Source organism: Panthera pardus, unplaced genomic scaffold (assembly GCF_024362965.1).
Source record: "Panthera pardus isolate Hobbes unplaced genomic scaffold, ASM2436296v1 HiC_scaffold_26, whole genome shotgun sequence".
Classification (NCBI taxonomy): domain Eukaryota; kingdom Metazoa; phylum Chordata; class Mammalia; order Carnivora; family Felidae; genus Panthera; species Panthera pardus.
The window spans coordinates 3,399,803-3,416,903 of record NW_026526832.1 but is presented as its reverse complement, the minus strand read 5'-3'; the positions used below and the strand labels follow the sequence as shown (position 1 = coordinate 3,416,903).

Here is a 17,101-nt window from a genome sequence, read left to right as displayed (position 1 = left end):
TATATATTAAACAAATTATCCCTTTGTGTGAGATACAGTTACAAGTATTTTTTCCCTAGGTTGTTTTGGTGTTTTGACTTTGCTTCTGGTGACTTCTGCAATTCTGAAAGTTTACTCTTTGCATCATTCATTCTTTATTCTTCACTCCATGCTTTTGATGATACTGGCCCCACTACTGAGAGTACCCTTTCCCTTCTTTTCTGTACAAGGAATCCTGCTCATTCTTTTAGGCTTGACTCATAGGTCGGTCCTCCTTGACCCTCTGTCCTTCACAGCGGATGTTTTCACTCCTCCTGTCTGCTCCTTTCATACTTTAGCTTACCTCTCTTTGCCAGGTTGCCTTATTTTTGCCTCTCCTTATATTTTGCCTTATATCTGCCTCTCCTATCTAACTAGAAATGCCTTACCTGTCTTGTTTCTGTAGCTCTTAGTACATAGCATTTCCCTAATACATGTTTGTTGAATAAATGAGTGGAGAAATTGTTGGTGGCTGTAACCACCAACCCTTCCTCCCTTACTTCAGCTGATCCTGTTCTTCAGATGAGACTTGTGTACCAAATATCCTTTTCTTGAAAAATGGAAATGAAGGGGAGGGATAGGGAGGCTTGTCTTTGCTGGCCGGTGATGTTCCTAGGTATTTTGCCACGCTCAGAGACGAGGATTGGGCTTACAGCTTCCCAAGGAGAACTCTCATGGCCCCATTTATCTTTACTCTTCTGGATCAGATCCCAGAAAAGGCAATTACCACATAGAAAAAAAAATATTTTTTCAGTGAAATTTATTTCAGAATCATTGAAGCAGAGTGATCATACTTAATCATTCATAAATATTCCTCTGTAAACAATCTGAGCTTATACATTTTTCAGCCTTGGTGAAAGGACTTGGTATAAAGATGGCACACTAGTGCAAATTAAATTAATTTCATAGATATTGAAGGCTCGGCTCTTTTCACAGACACTGATGCTTCTTGGCCCTCTTGACTTAAGTTAAATAGACTAACCCACCAATAAATAAATAAATAAATAGTTAAGAGGTTGTTCATCAGAGGCTGGGCACAAAGGACAGAGGGTTTCTTTGAACCTAAAGTGTAACGGTTTCTGCCAGGGTGGCTTTGAGTGAGTAGAAGAGATAAAGGTGACCTGGCTCAGTAGAGGGGACCTGAGGATTGGCCCTGGGAAGAAGGGGTTATTCCTCCTGGCTGGCGGACAGATCTTCTTAGCAGTGATTTAAGGAAGGCAGCTGTGCATTGATTAGATAATAGTGAAGTTCAGGCTGAGGCCATGTTTAAGCCCTTCTATTCCCCTTCCGCCAGCCAGCAGGGGTTTTTCAGCACATTTGGGCTCTTTTTAGGGTACAGGTCTCTTTAGGAAGCGCTTTCCATGATGAAGTCAGTTATATCCTGACCACCTTTGATATTTCCTAGGAAGACAGGCATTTCTTCTGCTTGAGAGGTGCTGATGTACCAGTTGGGGAACTGGGAAGACTCAAATTCCACATTGCCCTTGATTTCTGTCTTGTTGAAGACAAATCGCTTTTCCATCTTCTTCTTTGGGTAAACTTTGGGGTCTAACATCTGCAGCAAAACAGAAATAAGAATTTTTATGAGGGAAGGGACAAAGACACTCAGGTAAAGTTATTCTCTTGTTCAGCTAGAGAGGAAACTGATGAGTCATAGGACCAGGATCCAGACTCCTGATTTATCTTTGTGATACCAACTTTCTGTGTAGTGACTAAAAGAGCTTTTTCTCTTTTCTGAAACTTAGTATCAAATGGTAGGGAGCATAATATAAGTGAGAATTTAAAAAAAAATTTTTTATGTTTATTTATTTTTGAGACACAGAGAGACAGAGCATGAGTGGAGGAGGGCTAGAGAGAGAGGGGAGACACAGAATCTGAAGCAGGCTCTAGGCTCTGAGCTGTCAGCACACAGCCCGACGTGGGGCTCGAACTCACGAGCTGTGAGATCATGACCTGAGCCGAAGTCGGACGCTTAACCGACTGAGCCACCCAGGAGCCCCTATAAGTGAGAATTCTATTAAAAAGTGAACATTAGGTGAAAACTTGTAGGACTACCTAGTTTCCAGGGACTTTTGTTGTATTTTTCTCTATGGCCCTGGTTAGAATGACTTCAACTTAGAATTGAAACTTTTGCTGGCAAAGCTGGTTAGGGGGGTGGGGTGGCAGGTGATTTTGAGAGTGGAGGAGATGACAGGTGACAGCTCCCTTGAATTGATTCATTTCCTAAGGTGTCATTTACCAAATGGAGTAGCCCTAACAATGTTATAAGCCTTCTAAACCTAACACTGTATAATCTGTTGGGTGGTCACAATGGCAGGACATAATAACATCAGCAAAATGACTTAATTTTCCGTGGTGGGAGTGAAAGTTTCATGCATTTGGTAGTTACATTAAATGTATTTACATTTATGCAAAATTACCAAGTAGATACGCTCCCAGATTTTCTGAGCAAAAAAGGTAGTTGTTTTGGAAATAAATGAGGGCTAAATGTGCTTCAGTGAAGCCTAGGAAGCCTTCAGCCCGTGGTACTCACCTCCAGCTGTAGGGTGGGTTTCCCGTCTTTCATCACACAGGACAGGTACAGATTATTTTTCTTGATGCACAACACTACTGGTATCTTCTTACTATTTTCCTCCCCATGCACAAAGCTCATGCGGAACACCACTAGAGAACGGAAAGGGGCCTTGTGGTCAGGAACGCACAGCCTTGCAGGGCTGGCCCAACAACTGGACCTCGAGCCCAGGACTCGTACAATTAACATCTTCTGTGGGAACCCACACTAAGATTCTTATGGCCCAACAGACAGGATAACTTGGCTTGTCACAGACAGTAGCAGGGTTAGTTGCTTGATTCATATTTTCTAGAAAGAAGGTCTGCAGGGGTTTCTTAGAGCCTCATCACGGTGGCAATGAAGAATTAGGGGGTCTGATTTTTAAATGCTGAAAGAAGGAAGCCATTTTGTGACTGGCCACTGGCGTGCCCATCCGTATGGGCAGAACAATTTGATCAATGTGCAAGGCAAGAAAAGAGGGAGATCAGGGCTCCCGAAAGAAATCAGGCACAGATCTGTTTCAGGAACCTGGAGCAACAAGTGGGAAGAACTTGGGAGAGGTGAGGCTTAGCTGGGAAAAGTGGCTCCAAAGAGACGTTCATTTTAATCTTCCTTAGTCACCACCATCTCATTTGGGGGCCTTGAGGTCATGCTCACAACCCAGTTCTGAAGAAACAGGTTCGTCCTGGCCTGGCTGGGATGCCTCTCTCCAAGGTCAGCAGCCTTGGAAGGGAACAGCCTGCTCCTTTCAGCTGCTCCCTTGGCTGCCCTCTTGCATACAGGGTTCAGCCACAGTGGTGAGGTGCCAGGCGGATTCCCACAACTAATGGGCTCTCCAGACTTGAAACATTTGCTGGCTACAGTAGAGAGAGATAAGCTCCTGCTTGCCAGTAAAATTTCCCTACAAGGAACCATCTGGTATTGGGCGGGAAGGATGTTTGGGTTAAGGGGGCAGGGTTGGGAATGCGGATGGACACAGTATCTCTTCACCATCCTAGTTTCAACCTCAATGACAGGAAAAAGGAACCCACAGGCAGTTAGGTCATGTCCATCAAATGACCCCTTTCTAATGGAAGCATTGACATTACACTATCATTCAAAGACTTGGCTGGACAATGGTCCTGGGTGTGCTTGAGCATTCTAATTTCTCAGAGTCTCATCTCTTGCTAAAAAATGAACATGCTAAGGGAATCAATCTGGTGTCCTTGCTAGGACCAAAACACAAATGTTTACCTGTTATACATTATACATTTTTCCACTTAGGTCATAATTTGCCTTATTGTACTACTTTGTTAAAAATGTGGAGAGTTAGCACAGGGTCAGGAGGCCAAGAAAAGAATCAAAACGTCCCCAGTTACCTTGTTGGTTCATATTCTGTCCATTGAGGTGGAGAGCCCGAAGCTCGTATGAGCCAGACAGCACCAGGCTCTTTTGGCTTATGTCTCGGAACGTGTAGTCCTGTGACTGTATGGCCGCGTCACACACAAAACCGTCATCCCACGTGTCACAGATGATGGGTTCTGAAATGTGGAGCATATATGCTGTTTAGGAGGAAAATTGGAAAGGCAGGCCGGATGATGTAAGGCAGCCGAATTTGGTGTTTTGGAGGACATCTGAGCACGTGTAGCTGGTCTTTGATTATAACTGGTGGGGAGGAAGTTGGGGTGTGCGAGAACTCTGGACTTGGCATCATGAGACGTAGATTTGGGCTGCAGTTCCATTGCCGGCTGCAGACTAACAATAGAGCTACTCACGTAAAATGGCAACGACCATAACACTAGCCCAACAGGGACAGTGTGAGACTTGCAGGAGGTAGTGCAGATGAAAACCTCTGAGAATGGTAGAGTAACTGGCAAATGTGAATAGTTATGGCGCTTTTGTGTTAAGAATAGTTTCAACTAAATTCATTTAGTTTCTAGGCTTCTCTGTTTTTCTCTCATTGCTGGCCCTTCTACATTTGAAGGACTTTAGCTTTAGGGTAGGTTAGTTGTCTGTTGAGTTATGGACTCTGAAAAGGACATGACCAGAGATCTCCTGTCTGCCCTTGGTTCTCATTAAGTACCTTCTTCAAAGATGCAGCAAAAGAGGCTCTTCAGGTCCTCATCCTGGAGGGGCCGTGAGCAGGGAAAAGATATCTTCTTCAGTTTCTCCATAGCCACAATGACCGACACGGCATGCCTAAGACTCTTGTCGTCGGGCTGGTGGGAGATTTGCAACTGGATGCCCTCATCTCCCAGAAAACTGTGGCTCAGGTTTTGGAGGCAGCCCTGTGGAGAGACCCAGGAAGAGTATGTTAAGGTGGTTGGGCCAGAGAACTTCCGTTTTGACATCAGAGAAGTAGAAGGGGCCTTAGAGATAACTGAGCTTCTAATGATAAACTCTCTTCTCTCTGAAGCATATAGAGGTTAAGTGGTTTACCCAAGGACACATGGTGAGTTAGAGACAGAACCCAAACCAGAACTGTGGGCTTTCTGATGGCCTAGAGGGTATTCTTTTAGAATAAAACCTATGTCTACCTCATTTATCTTCTTCACAAACTACTCCACCTGGCCATAAATTTATACCTTCTTCAACTGTGTCCTCTTGAGTCCCTAATGCTCTAACACTGTATATTTAATTTTTCATGGCAATGATGATCATAACATTTTCTATTCATCTATGTTCATTCAACAGGTTTTTAATTATTCTATACAAGTTCTTTCTTTTTTTCTAAACACTGTTTTATAAGCATTCTACAAATACTTTACAAGTGGTTACTATGTGTGAAATACGTTCCCACTTTCCCGTTATTCAGAGAAACCGCAAAACTGCATGAGGGCTTAAGTGAGGTTGCCCTGGTGGCTGATAATGGTTTGAATGCTCAACAGTTAAAGAGGCCTCTAACAGCACAGAGGAAAGCTGAGTGAGAGAAGTTCCTGCTCACAGCTGAGGCTCCAGATGAGGCAGAGGGAGAGACAGGCTGTGGAAGGAACAGCAGGGAAAGAGCCAGACAGAGAAGCACCCCGCCCCCCACCACCTCCCCTCAGGGCTGGAGTAAACCAGTTACTGGTTTTAAAGCATTTAGAGAAATAGGCTTTGAACAGCAATAGGGACTGACTTATTAGGCTAGAGGAAGCTGCCATGAACTGAAGAAGAAAAAAAAAAAAGTCCGAGAAAAGTGGCTGCTTGCTAATCTGTGCAACTGACCTGGCTGGGTTGATGGCACCTTGGAAAGTTATTAGGCCTCATACAGAAAAGAAGGGACATCCTGAACGTCAAAACGGCTCTCAGTAAAGGTGAGAGTCAGAGAAACACCCATTTCCTGGGATAAACTTAGCTATCACTGACAGTATTTCAGAACTGAAGGTTACAGGAGGCCAAGAGCTAAGAGATCATCTAGTGCATGCCCCTTATATTTCAGAGGTCCAGGGGGTGAAATGGCTTCTTTAAGGTCAAATAGCAAGTGAATGATTTTCTCTCAACTCCCAATTCATCTTTTTGTTTACATCATCCACATCTTATTGTCATCAGCTCTATCCCAGGGAGCAAAAAGCTATTCTACCTTTAAAGGGGGCAGATGTACATGAACTCCCAAGGACTTCAGTGACTAATGTAGGCTGAACCCTCTCTTAAAAGGAGAATTAAATTTGCACTGGAGCCGGGGCCGCCTTCCAAACAAGAGATAGCAAACTTTATCCCCACAGCCATTCCTCCTCGCCCTCCCTGAACATGGCCACCATTGCCAAGCCCCAGTGAGTGACTGTGGGAGCGATATCGTGCCATCCGCATCTGCCTCACTGGAAGAGGTGAAAGTCCTTCCGTCACAAAATGCCACGGGAACAAGGTGGCCCAGAACCCTTTTCCTGGAGCCTTTCTCATGTCAGAGTCCCTCCAGGAGTTGTGAGCTTGGCCCACGGTCTCACCTTCATCTTTTTGGGGCCATCAGCCTCAAAGAACAGGTCATTCTCATCACTGTAATAAAAACAGAGAGATTGCTCAGTTAGTCTCCCAGACACGTTTTGTTTTCCCTTCCCTGCAAACAGTCTCCACTATTAATAGGAAACTCAAATAGCCTGTCTCTTAAAGCTACTGAAAGCTGTTGGCAAGTTTTATGCTAATATACACGGGCAGCATGGGAGGCGGGGCAGATATCCTTTGTACTCTCTGTTGGAGCCTGAGACCTAACTTCCAGCCCAGTTAACATCTGAACTTTTGCTCTCCATCAGGCCAAACTTTGCCAAGGAGTCCCCTGTACTGTGCACTTGGAATCTTTTTTTCCTGTTTGTCATCTGCAGGAAGCCCCTGTAGCAACCACATCTGGATGTCCTATGCGGTCCCAAGGCTGGACTTGTAGTGGGAAATATGTCTTTAAACCAGATTCACTTGGAACCCCACTTGCCACTGGAAGAGGCAGTTTGGGGGACAAATCTGATCTCCAAGCACAGATAACACTCCACTCTTGAAAGAGGAACCCTGCTCACATTGCTAGTCTCAGTCTCCCCACTGACCTGTAGTAAGCCATCATTTCACTGGTGAGTTCAGGTACTGCTGCCATGGCCATTTCAGAAACCTGGGTAAAGAGGAGAAAAGGAGTAACTTCTTGCCAGGCCAGTCCCCACGAGGGCCGCCTTCTTATGTGAATTTCCCTTAGCGCCTGCAACATGGCAGGCATGCAGAGAAACAGCCTTTGAATGAATGAGTGAGTGTGTGAAAGAGCCTTCCTTTGGGTCCAGAAGAAACAGTTGCTAACCCAAACCCAAACCAGGAGCGTATTCGTTAGATCTGGAGCAGAGGCTTTGACACTGATCTCTCAGATGTCCGCTGCTACATAAGCAGTGCCCATTCCCAGAATATTTCACAAATCATAACCATAGTAGTACGTGTGGTATCTTTATAGAAAACCCAGCCCTTAGGCAGAGAGGAAGGGAGAGAGGGACAGAGAGACTTGATTAGGATCGAGTCATAAAGAAGAGTTAGTTCAAGTTGTACCTGAGTAATGAAGACTGACTGGAGAGAATAGAATCCCGGAGTGGGCTGCTGTGCCTCGAGAGATCTGCTCTCTGCCAATTTCAATCTCATTCTTTTATATTCTTTAAAAGCAGAAGTAGAGAGCTGAGAAATTTCCCCTTTGGTTAACTAATTTCACAATCAAGTTTTTTAAAAAAAGAATTGATGGGAACTTCTGGGAGAAGATAAAATGAAATAATTCTCTAGGCCATGGAAAGGCAAATGGTAGCAAATGATGACACATCTTTGCAAATGTGTCATTATGCAAATATGTATTGTTTTCCTGAAAACAATTACATGAATGGTGTCAATATTAAAATACAGGATTTTCCTAGGTTAGAATAATGTTTTAATTTGGGATCGCTGGGGGCAAAGTGGAGGACATAGAGATACATACCCAAATGTGATTCCTCACTCATGCATTGTACTTAAATTTAGGAGGCTTCCCACTTGGAGATGGATTAAGGGGTAAAAAGAAATGACAGTAACCCTCCCAGTCTGTTTTGAGGGTGCTGTTTTCTACTTTGGGAGCTCAGGGTCCATTATAGGAGCCTCTGGAGAGACAGTTGACCTCCTAGGATGGGGCAGAAAAAATATATTTATGCAGGGGTTAGGCTCCTGATGGGGCTGGGGGAACCTTGGAGACAAGCTCATGCAACCCTTTCAGAACAGGTGCTGGTACCCTAGCCAGTTACAAATGTAATCAGTATCAATGCTTGATGAACAGTGCATGAGCCTGGATTGAGAATGTATTTGAAAAGATTGTGAATAAGTCAAGCTTTCAGGAGCACAATTCCTTCTTAAAATGCAGATAAGATGTTTTCTGCTCAAAATAATTTTTCTGTTAACTCTGAAATGTGAACTATTTTTTTAAAGTTTATTTATTTATTTATTTATTTATTTGGGGGGAGAGAGAGAATGAGAATGAAGAGGGGAGGGGCACAGAGAGAGACAGACAGAGGATCCGAAGTGGGCTCTGTGCTGACAGCAGACAGCCTGATGTGGGGCTCGAGCTCACAAACCCAAGACCATGACCTGAGTGGAAGTCAGACACTTAACCGACTGAGCCACCCAGGCGCCCTTGGACTATTGTTTTTATAAGACTATCTAGCTGCAACTATATGTCTTGGTATCTCCAAGAGTTATTAGACTTTTTTCCCCCCAGATCTATTGAGATATAATTCAAAAATAACACTGTGTAAGTTTAAGACGTACAACACAACAGTTTGCTATACATATATGTTGCAAAAAAGATTACCACTAAGGTTAATCAACACATCCATCACCTCATGTAATTATGTGTATATATCCTTTTTGGTGAGAACATTTAAGATCTACCCTGAGAGCAATTTTCAAGTACAGGTATATGATATGGAATAGTTAACAATAGTCACCATGTTGTATATTAGATTCCTAGAACTTATTCATCTTGTAACTTGAAGTTTGTATCCTTTGACCAAACACACTCTCCCCATTCTTTTCTCTGTTTCTATGAGTTTGCCTTCTTCTTCTCTACTTCCTCCTCTTCCTCCTCCTTATTCTTTTTCTCCTCTTCCTCCAAGATTCCACATATAGGGGGAATAATAAAGCATTTGTCTTTTTCTGTCTGACTTATTTAACCTAGTGTAATGCCCTCAAGGTCCATCCATATGGTCACAATTGGCAGGATTTCCTTCTTTTTTTATGGCTGAATAATATTCCTCTCTCTCTCTGTCTGTGTGTGTGTATGTGTGTGTGTTTGTGTGTGTGTGTCATATAAAATATCTTTGACCCATTCATATGTTGGTTGACATGTATGTTGTTTCCATGTCTTGGCTGTTGTGAATAAAGCTGCAATGAATTTGTGAACGCAAATGCGTGAGATAGTGATTTCATTTCATTTAGCTATATACCTAGAAGTGGAAATCCTGGATCATGTGGTAGTTCTATCTTTAATTTTTTGAGTAACTTCTATATTGTTTTCCATAGTGGCTGTACCAATTTACATTCCCACCAACAATGCTCTAGGGTTCCCTTTTCTCTACATCCTCAGTGATATCTCTTCTGCTTTTGATTCGAATTTCCCTGATGATTAGTGGTGTTAGGCATCTTTTCATGTAGCTGTTGGCCATTTGAATTTCTTTGTTGCAAAAATGTCTATTGAGGTCCTCTGCCCATTTTTTTAATTGGATTATTTATTTGTTTATTTTTGCTATTGAGTTATAGGTGTTCCTTATAAATTTTGGATATTAATCCCTTACCTGTATTATGGCAGATACCTTCTCCTATTCTGGAGGTTGCCTTTTTGTTTTGATTGTTTCTTTTGCTGTGCAAAAGCTTCTCAGGGTGACATAGTCCCCCTTGTTTGTTTTTGCTTTTGTTGCTTGTGTTCTTGGTGTCATATCCACAAAACCATTGTCAAGAATAGTGCCAAGGAGCTTTCCTCCTATGTTTTCTTGTAGGAGCTTTACAGTTTCAGGTCTTATTTTTAAGTCTTTAATCTATTTTGAGTTAATTTTTGTAAATGGTGCAAGTTAGGGGCCTCTAATTTCATTCTTTTGCATGTGAATATCCAGTTTTCCCAACACCATGTATTAGAAAGACTATCTTTTTTTACACTGAGTATTCTTGACTCCTTTGTTAAATATTAGCTGACCACGTATGCATGGGCTTATGTCTGGACTCTCAATTCTATTCCTTTGTTCTATATATCTTTTTATGCCAGTACCATACTGTTTTGGTTACTATGGCTTTGTAGTTTAGTTTGAAATTAGGAAGTGTGATGCCTCCAGCTTTGTTCTTTTTCAAGGTTGCTTTGGCTATTCAGGATCTTTTGTGGTTCCCTACAGATTTTAGGATTTTTTTTCCATTTCTGTAAAATATGCCACTAGATTTTTAATAGTTGTTGCATTGAATATATAGATAGCTTTAAGTAGTATGGACATTTTAATGTATTAATTATTCCAATTCACAAACATGGGATATCTTTCCACTTATTTGGGTTTTCTTCAGTTTCTTTCATCAATGTCTCAAGTTTTCAGTGTACAGGTCTTTCACCTTCTTGGTTAAATTATTCCTATTTATTTTATTGTTTTTGATACTATTGTAAATGGGATTCTTTTTTCTTTATCAAAACTTTGTTTAACTCAGAGACCAGCAGAATGCCTGCCCAGGGTAGCCCTCACATTTGTAGAATGATTGAATGACAGGTCATAAACTATGCATGGAATCTAGGAATGGGGCCTTCCCCACTTCTTTTGGCACGTCTATATTATAACATTTATTATGGCAATGAATTGAAACCTTGCTGGCTTATCTGGTTCCCTTAGGAAACTGTGAACTCTTTTTAAAATTTTTTTAATTTTAATTTTTTTTAAGGTTTATTTACTTTTGGGAGAGAGACAGAGAGACAGAGTGTGAGTGGGGAGAGACAGAGAAAGAAGGAGACACAGAATTCAAAGCAGGCTCCAGGCTCTGAGCTGTCAGCACAGAGCCTGACGCGGGGCTCAAACTCGCAAACTATGAGATCCTGACCCGAGCCGAAGTCAGACACTTAACTGACTGAGCCACCCAGGTGCCCCAGGAAGCTGTGAACTCTTAAAGCTGGGTCTAGCACAGTGCCTAGCATGCAAACTGAGACAGTAAAACTTGCTGCCTGCATGGGTGCGCAGGAATTTGACAGTTTTCCCTCAAATAAGTATGTGCCTACTATGTGCCAGGTACTGTGCTTGCTCTATGTTGTCCGTAGGAGAGAGTTCCTGACTTTTCCAGGTAGGAGGGAAATAGACCTTACTGTGGGGCAAGGATCACTCAACAAACTGGCTCACCAAGCAGCCTTCTGAATCTTAATTAGGATCCTAATACCTTGATATCAGGAAGGTGGTCACAAGAATGCCATCCTTGGTAAGTTGTATGTTCCACAGGGAATCTAAAAGCTGCCTCCTGTTCAGTGCATCAATTTCTTGTGAGTTTGGTAAGCAATAGTCAGTTCTCAACTCTGAACCCTCATAAAATTGAATGGCTGTTTTTGCAGACATGCTAGAGGTCCTGTCTAGGGAACCTGATGGACATTTCTGTTTTGCTTCCACAGTCTTCACTCTACAAATTAACACTGGTCCCCAAACTTCACTGAAGGAATTACTACCTTCCTCAGAGTCTTTATGCTGGGGTCAGCAGGACCCGGTGGTCTGATAGCTCTGTGGGCTCTCTTGACAGAGAACACAGAGATGCCTTCAGCCTGTTGATGTGATTAGAAGCTGAGTGAAGGAGGGTGAAAGCCAGTGACAGAAAGGGAGGTATGCAAGAGACTCAAGCGTCATTTGTGAGTTAAACCATTCTATTTCTAAGGACTTGAGATTGAGGTCGGGAGTCTCAAATCTACTTCTCTATCTTCTAGCATCCAGGTTGCATGAGTTCCCATTCTTTTTTGCTCAAGGGAAATTTTGGAGCCATGGGGCAATGCCCCTTGACGTAGTAGTTTCTACAGTTCTGCCATGTCTCATCCCAGCCCCATAGCCTGGACCCCAAACCTGGCAGCATCCTGACCATCTTAGGAAGTGAAACCTCTTATTGTGTCAGGCAGGCATATTGCACAATACGTGTATCAAACCCTGTCTCTCCAAGAAGACTAGTCAGGCCACAGAACTTCCTTCAAGTCCCTAATAAACGGAAAACTTACTACAGAAATAGTTGCACTGGGGGAGGACCTAGAAGAGTGACGGTGGTGTAGATGGCAATGCAGGCCCACAAAAATGGAACAAGCAGAAGTGGGGAGTTGGCAATGCCAGGATGTAGTGGGAAGATTCATCTCTTGAGTCATTCAAGCCCTTACCAACTGCACGTTGCCCTCTGTGCTGGTCATCTTTCCAAGACAGGAGACTGGCATTTAGTCAGAGCGGGTGCTTTGGTGCCACCTTATGTCTCATATTAAGCCTCTCGCCTCTCTTATCACACCTGGCCTCACCCAATCGTCTTTAATCATTTTAAACACGAAGACAACCCAAATAATCATGGGTTAGTTCTTATATTATCATGTTTAATTGTAGTATCTACTCTCTGCCATGGGCCATTTCTTTCTTATTGACTCTCTTGTGCAGAACAGCATTAAGGCATGACTGTCCCCACCATTTTTGCCAAGTCCCATCTCATCCTTGGCATTGACTTCCAATATTCTTAAGAGTCTTTCATTTTGGGGGCACCTGAGTGGCTCAGTCAGTTGAGCGTCCAACTTCGGCTCAGGCCATGATCTCATGGTATGCCGTCAGCGCAGAGCCTGCTTTGGATCCTCTGTCTCCCTCTCTCTCTGTCCCTCCCCCCTCTCAAAAATAAACATTAAAAAAAAAGAGTCTGTCATTTCTTTCCACCATTTCCATGGGTCTTTCTGGTGTCTGAAAGTATTTACAGTGTCCTGTGTAGCCATGCCAGTCTCCATGGATACTTCTCTCCTTTTCTTTCTGTTTCAGTGATTATTTCAGATTGGGAGAGTGTGATTTTAGTTTTGAGACCTCTGCTCTTCCTTGTATAGCATCATCTCCATTGGGCCTGCCCCACTCTTGGATCCAGGTACTCAGGGCAGATAGGCAGATTCCAGGGATGGGCCATTTCCCTGCTTGGTCTAGAACAAGGAGGACTCAAATATATAGGCAGGCCACTGGGTCTGGTGAGGCATATGGTCTGCAGAGGCTTCTCCCTGTTGACTGAGTCATTATTCCACCTCTGAGAGGCCAATGGAAACTTGTCTTTCCTTTGGATTCAGTAGCAAAAGCCCTTTTGGTAGGTAAGGGGGATGCCAGGCATTTCTACTCTATATCTTTTATTGCACATAATGGGTATAAGACAGTCAGCCCCAAACACAGGGCTCTAGTGCCGCTTATACTAGGAGTCTGGAAACATTGTCTATAAAGAGCCAGTTAGTAAATATTTTAGGTTTTGTTGGTCTTGGGGTCTCTGTTGCAACTACTTAAGTCTCCCATTATTGTAAGAAAGCAGCCATAGAAAACATGTAAATGAATGAGCTTAACTGGATTTATCTTTCAGGTCATAGGATGCAAGCCCCTGTCTTATACCATTGTATTAAATCATTTTTCTCAGATGTAAACTTAGAAATAATACTTAAAAAAAAACCACCCGTCCTTTATTGAGCAACTATTACGTACCAGGTGCTTCTTTTCATTGTCTTATTTAGTCTTTATAATAAACTTTAAGGCAGATAGTATGACCCATTTCACCTATGTGAAAACTGAGGCTGACAGAGATAACTTATCTAAGATCACACAACTAGTAAATGCTGGAACCATGACTCAAACATGGTTTGGTTGAACCTAAACCAGATTCTTTTTTTTTTTTTTTAAATCACTGAGCCAAATCACTGTGTTAATTGTTACACACATTTTTTTTAAATCCCATCTTGTGCTGTCCACAGTGCACAGACCTCTTTCTCAATGATCCAATTATCTTCTAAATGACATTGGCTTGGCAGATTCATGAATCTTGGCAACTCTGCCCATAAATGTTTCCACACTGTCCTTTTAGGATTAGGGTAAACTCTGTTCCCTTGTCCTCCCTCCTTATCCCACCTGGCTGTGACATGTTATGTGAATTATCTTCTTTCTCCTTCTCTCAGGGTCGCCCTGGGACTTTGCGAACTGGGTGTTTATTTCTCTCTCTTCCCTTTTCTGAGTTTCTTCCTTATTCCTTTTCACTTTCTCACCTGCTCCTGTCAGCTCTGTTGTTTGATTTCTTTTGTCTTTTCCTATCTCCTCAAGACTTTGTTATAGCACTCTCAAAAAAAAAAAAAAAATCCCTTTAGTATTACTACCCTTGGAATCATCAGCTTAAAAAAAAATAATGCTTACAAATACTTTGCTCCTAAAATTATGATGAAATTCTTCTCTCCTAAACTGCCTGGGGTGTATGTATTCTACTTGCTGGTTATTACATAATTGAAGGTGATTTGGCCATTTCCTTCCAGGGTTCAGTTAATTTCGCTTCTCCAATCACTTCCTCCTTGTTGGCTGTAACTGAGTTTTCTATCTTCTGGAAATAGGAAGTTCCCAGTCAAGCCACTCAGGATTTGTTGGGTTCAATGGTCCAGTCTGGGGCCCAGATTCTAGATGGTTGATCTCCCCTAATTACTAAGCAATGTGGAATGAGGAAGTCTGATTGTATAAAGGTATTATAAACATTCTGCCCAAACTCCAATATAATGGATAGGTATTCCAGAATTCACCAACCTCTGACTTGGGTTTCCTTTTTCTCCGTGGCATTAGAGGGTTGGAAAATCTTCCAGCATGTAGTAATGAGTCTATGAGGCTGCCTCACATGACCCATTTTTCAAAGTAGGTTTTCACAAGGGAGGATGTTTGATATGATAGTTCTAGAAATGATCTATCAAAGTTAACTGATGACGTGCAAGCAGAAAGTTGTATGTTAGAACTAGTAGTGATTTACAAAACATCCTTCTCAGGCTTTTTGTTAATATACATGCTCATTTTCAGAGTTTCAAATAATACAAACATTTAAAGTACAAAGGAGAAGCCCTTCACTACCCCTCTGCCCCACTGCCTTTCTCACTGGATGAGCCATTTCACCAGAAAGTATCCCAGTCACTGCAACCCAAGGACTCACCCATCCATTCATTCATCAACCACCATCAGCTGTTTGAATAGGTCTTTTTTTTGAGCACTTCCTGACTGCCTGGGATCTGGAGATTTCTCTCCATCTTCATACTCCATTGTCAATTCAAACCCTTCTCCCTTCTTACCTAGGGCATTTAAATCATCTCCTAATTGGTTTGATTGCTGCCATGGAAGCTCCATCCATCCATTCATTCCTTGTACACCAGCCACAGGGATATATATCTCCACAAAGCAAATCTGGTGACATCAAGCCCTTGCTCACATTTCATCACTGGCTCCCTATCTCCTTTGTGAATGAGTCCAAGCACCAGAGCATGCCAGGCAAGGTCCACCATGGAATCCTCTGCTCTCCTCTCCTACCCCACACTTTAACCTTCCCAAACTATTTGTAGTCCCTTGAATGCAATATTCTTTCTAGCCTCTGTGCTTTCGCACAACCTGGAACCTCCGTCTCCTCTTTGTAGTTTGTCCATCGTCTGATCCTTCAAGACTCAGTTCATACTTTACCTCCTCCATAACATGCCCCTTCCCAAGCTAAATGGTGGGTGTCCTTCCTCTGTGCTGTGAGCCTCTAACACCCTCCGCAAACCTCCATCATCATGCTTTATTTGCTCACCTCCCTTACTATTAACATACCTGTTGCAGGGCTTGGATTATAGCTCTCATTTCCATGCCTTGCACATGACAGTGCTTCACGAATGTTGGCTGACCAAATGAATGAAAGCCAGGAGTGATCATGCTGCCACTCTCATGGCTTCCATCTTGAGCTAGCTTCCTCTGACAAGAAAGTACTTCCTTAGAAAAGAATATCCTGGATTAAAAACAGAGACTCACCAGAAGCACAATGTCCAGCTCAGAATGAGCTCCTCAGTCAGCAGCCTTGTTGATAAGCAGAGACAGCAGGTCGGCCTGATCTGGGCCTGATCCGGGATGTTGTCCTCCTGGAAAAGTTTAGTTCCTTCTGCAAAGGCACAGTGAACACCTTGCTACCCTGGCTTGAGTCAGAACGGTGTCCATCTACTTTTCTGGGGAATCCTGAGCTCTTTATGAAGTCTTCTGGGACAGGGAGGTGACAGGAGCTGTCACTATTACCAGGAAGAGATGGTGTTCTGTTCCATGTTTCATCACAAATGCCTGGGAGGTACATTTCTGGAGAGACACTCCCATTTTACCCAAAAGGCAATTTTCAGGTGTTTCTTTAGGACTTTTCCCAATTACTCTGGGAATGTGGGAGGTCCAGAAAGATGAAATCAGAGGTGATGACAAGTCAGGGTAAGTAGCTTTTGGAATGACTTCCATCATTCATCCCACCAGGCACCATGTAAGTTGTGTTCGTGGTGCATGTGTGCTATGGGTGCACAGAGGAAGGAGAACAAAACTATACAAGCCATGGTACTTGTCCTCAAGGAATTTTTGCAAATGCCTACGATTTAAGGCAGAATATGGCAGGTGTTGTGAGGTGTATAAACTGCCATGGAGGGGTCATCTGCCCTTTCCTCTACATGCGCTTAGGGACATGGCCAGGTCAGAGGAGGGGGAGAAACATGGTTTGGCTCTCGGTGAACTGAGAGTGCTCTGGGCTGCACACTGAGATGGTGTTTGGGAAATTGTGGGTTCATGTTGGAGGGATTGTTCACTGCAGAGCAAAGTGAGGACGTGAAAGCATCAGGAAAGGCATGAGGTGAGTGGTGAGTGTCTCCTCACTTTGGACCAGGGACTGTAAGAAAGAAGTAGGCTGACCTTGGCAAACTGGGCTGTGGACTGGGGTCTCCATGTGGTCATTGTTGCTCTCTGGCTTGGAGCCCTGAAAGGAATGGATACCTACTGTCAGACATCCTGGGGAGAAGGCACGCTGGGCCAGGAGGAGGGCCCTGGTGCGTATGGGGTAAATCTTAGGCATCTGGCAGCTGGGGCGAGGACTCTGAGCCTT

The 17,101-nt window shown here is 43.2% G+C and overlaps 2 protein-coding genes across 2 annotated transcripts in view; one reads left to right on the top strand and one right to left on the bottom strand.

Moving 5' to 3' along the window:
• The window catches only part of IL36G (interleukin 36 gamma), a 157,105-nt gene that overhangs the window by 52,840 nt on the left and 87,164 nt on the right, over positions 1 to 17,101 (top strand). The gene's annotated exons all lie outside the window — the stretch shown is intronic.
• Positions 762 to 7,600, bottom strand: IL1B (interleukin 1 beta). Its single transcript, XM_019444802.2, has 7 exons — positions 7,538 to 7,600; positions 7,057 to 7,118; positions 6,472 to 6,520; positions 4,632 to 4,836; positions 3,928 to 4,089; positions 2,552 to 2,682; positions 762 to 1,573 (listed from the first exon to the last, which is right to left on the bottom strand). Exons 2-7 carry the CDS (start codon positions 7,107 to 7,109, stop codon positions 1,364 to 1,366), a joined length of 810 nt encoding a protein of 269 aa, XP_019300347.2. The 5' UTR covers positions 7,110 to 7,118; positions 7,538 to 7,600; the 3' UTR covers positions 762 to 1,363.

Excerpts from the sequence above, each read along its gene's own strand:
- IL1B (XM_019444802.2), bottom strand. The coding sequence starts at position 7,109 with ATGGCCATGGCAGCAGTACCTGAACTCACCAGTGAAATGATGGCTTAC. Across the intron at positions 4,837-6,471 it reads ATGGCCCCAAAAAGATGAAG|GGCTGCCTCCAAAACCTGAG; the intron begins GTGAGACCGTGG and ends GTCTCTCCACAG. Across the intron at positions 1,574-2,551 it reads AACCCACCCTACAGCTGGAG|ATGTTAGACCCCAAAGTTTA; the intron begins GTGAGTACCACG and ends GTTTTGCTGCAG.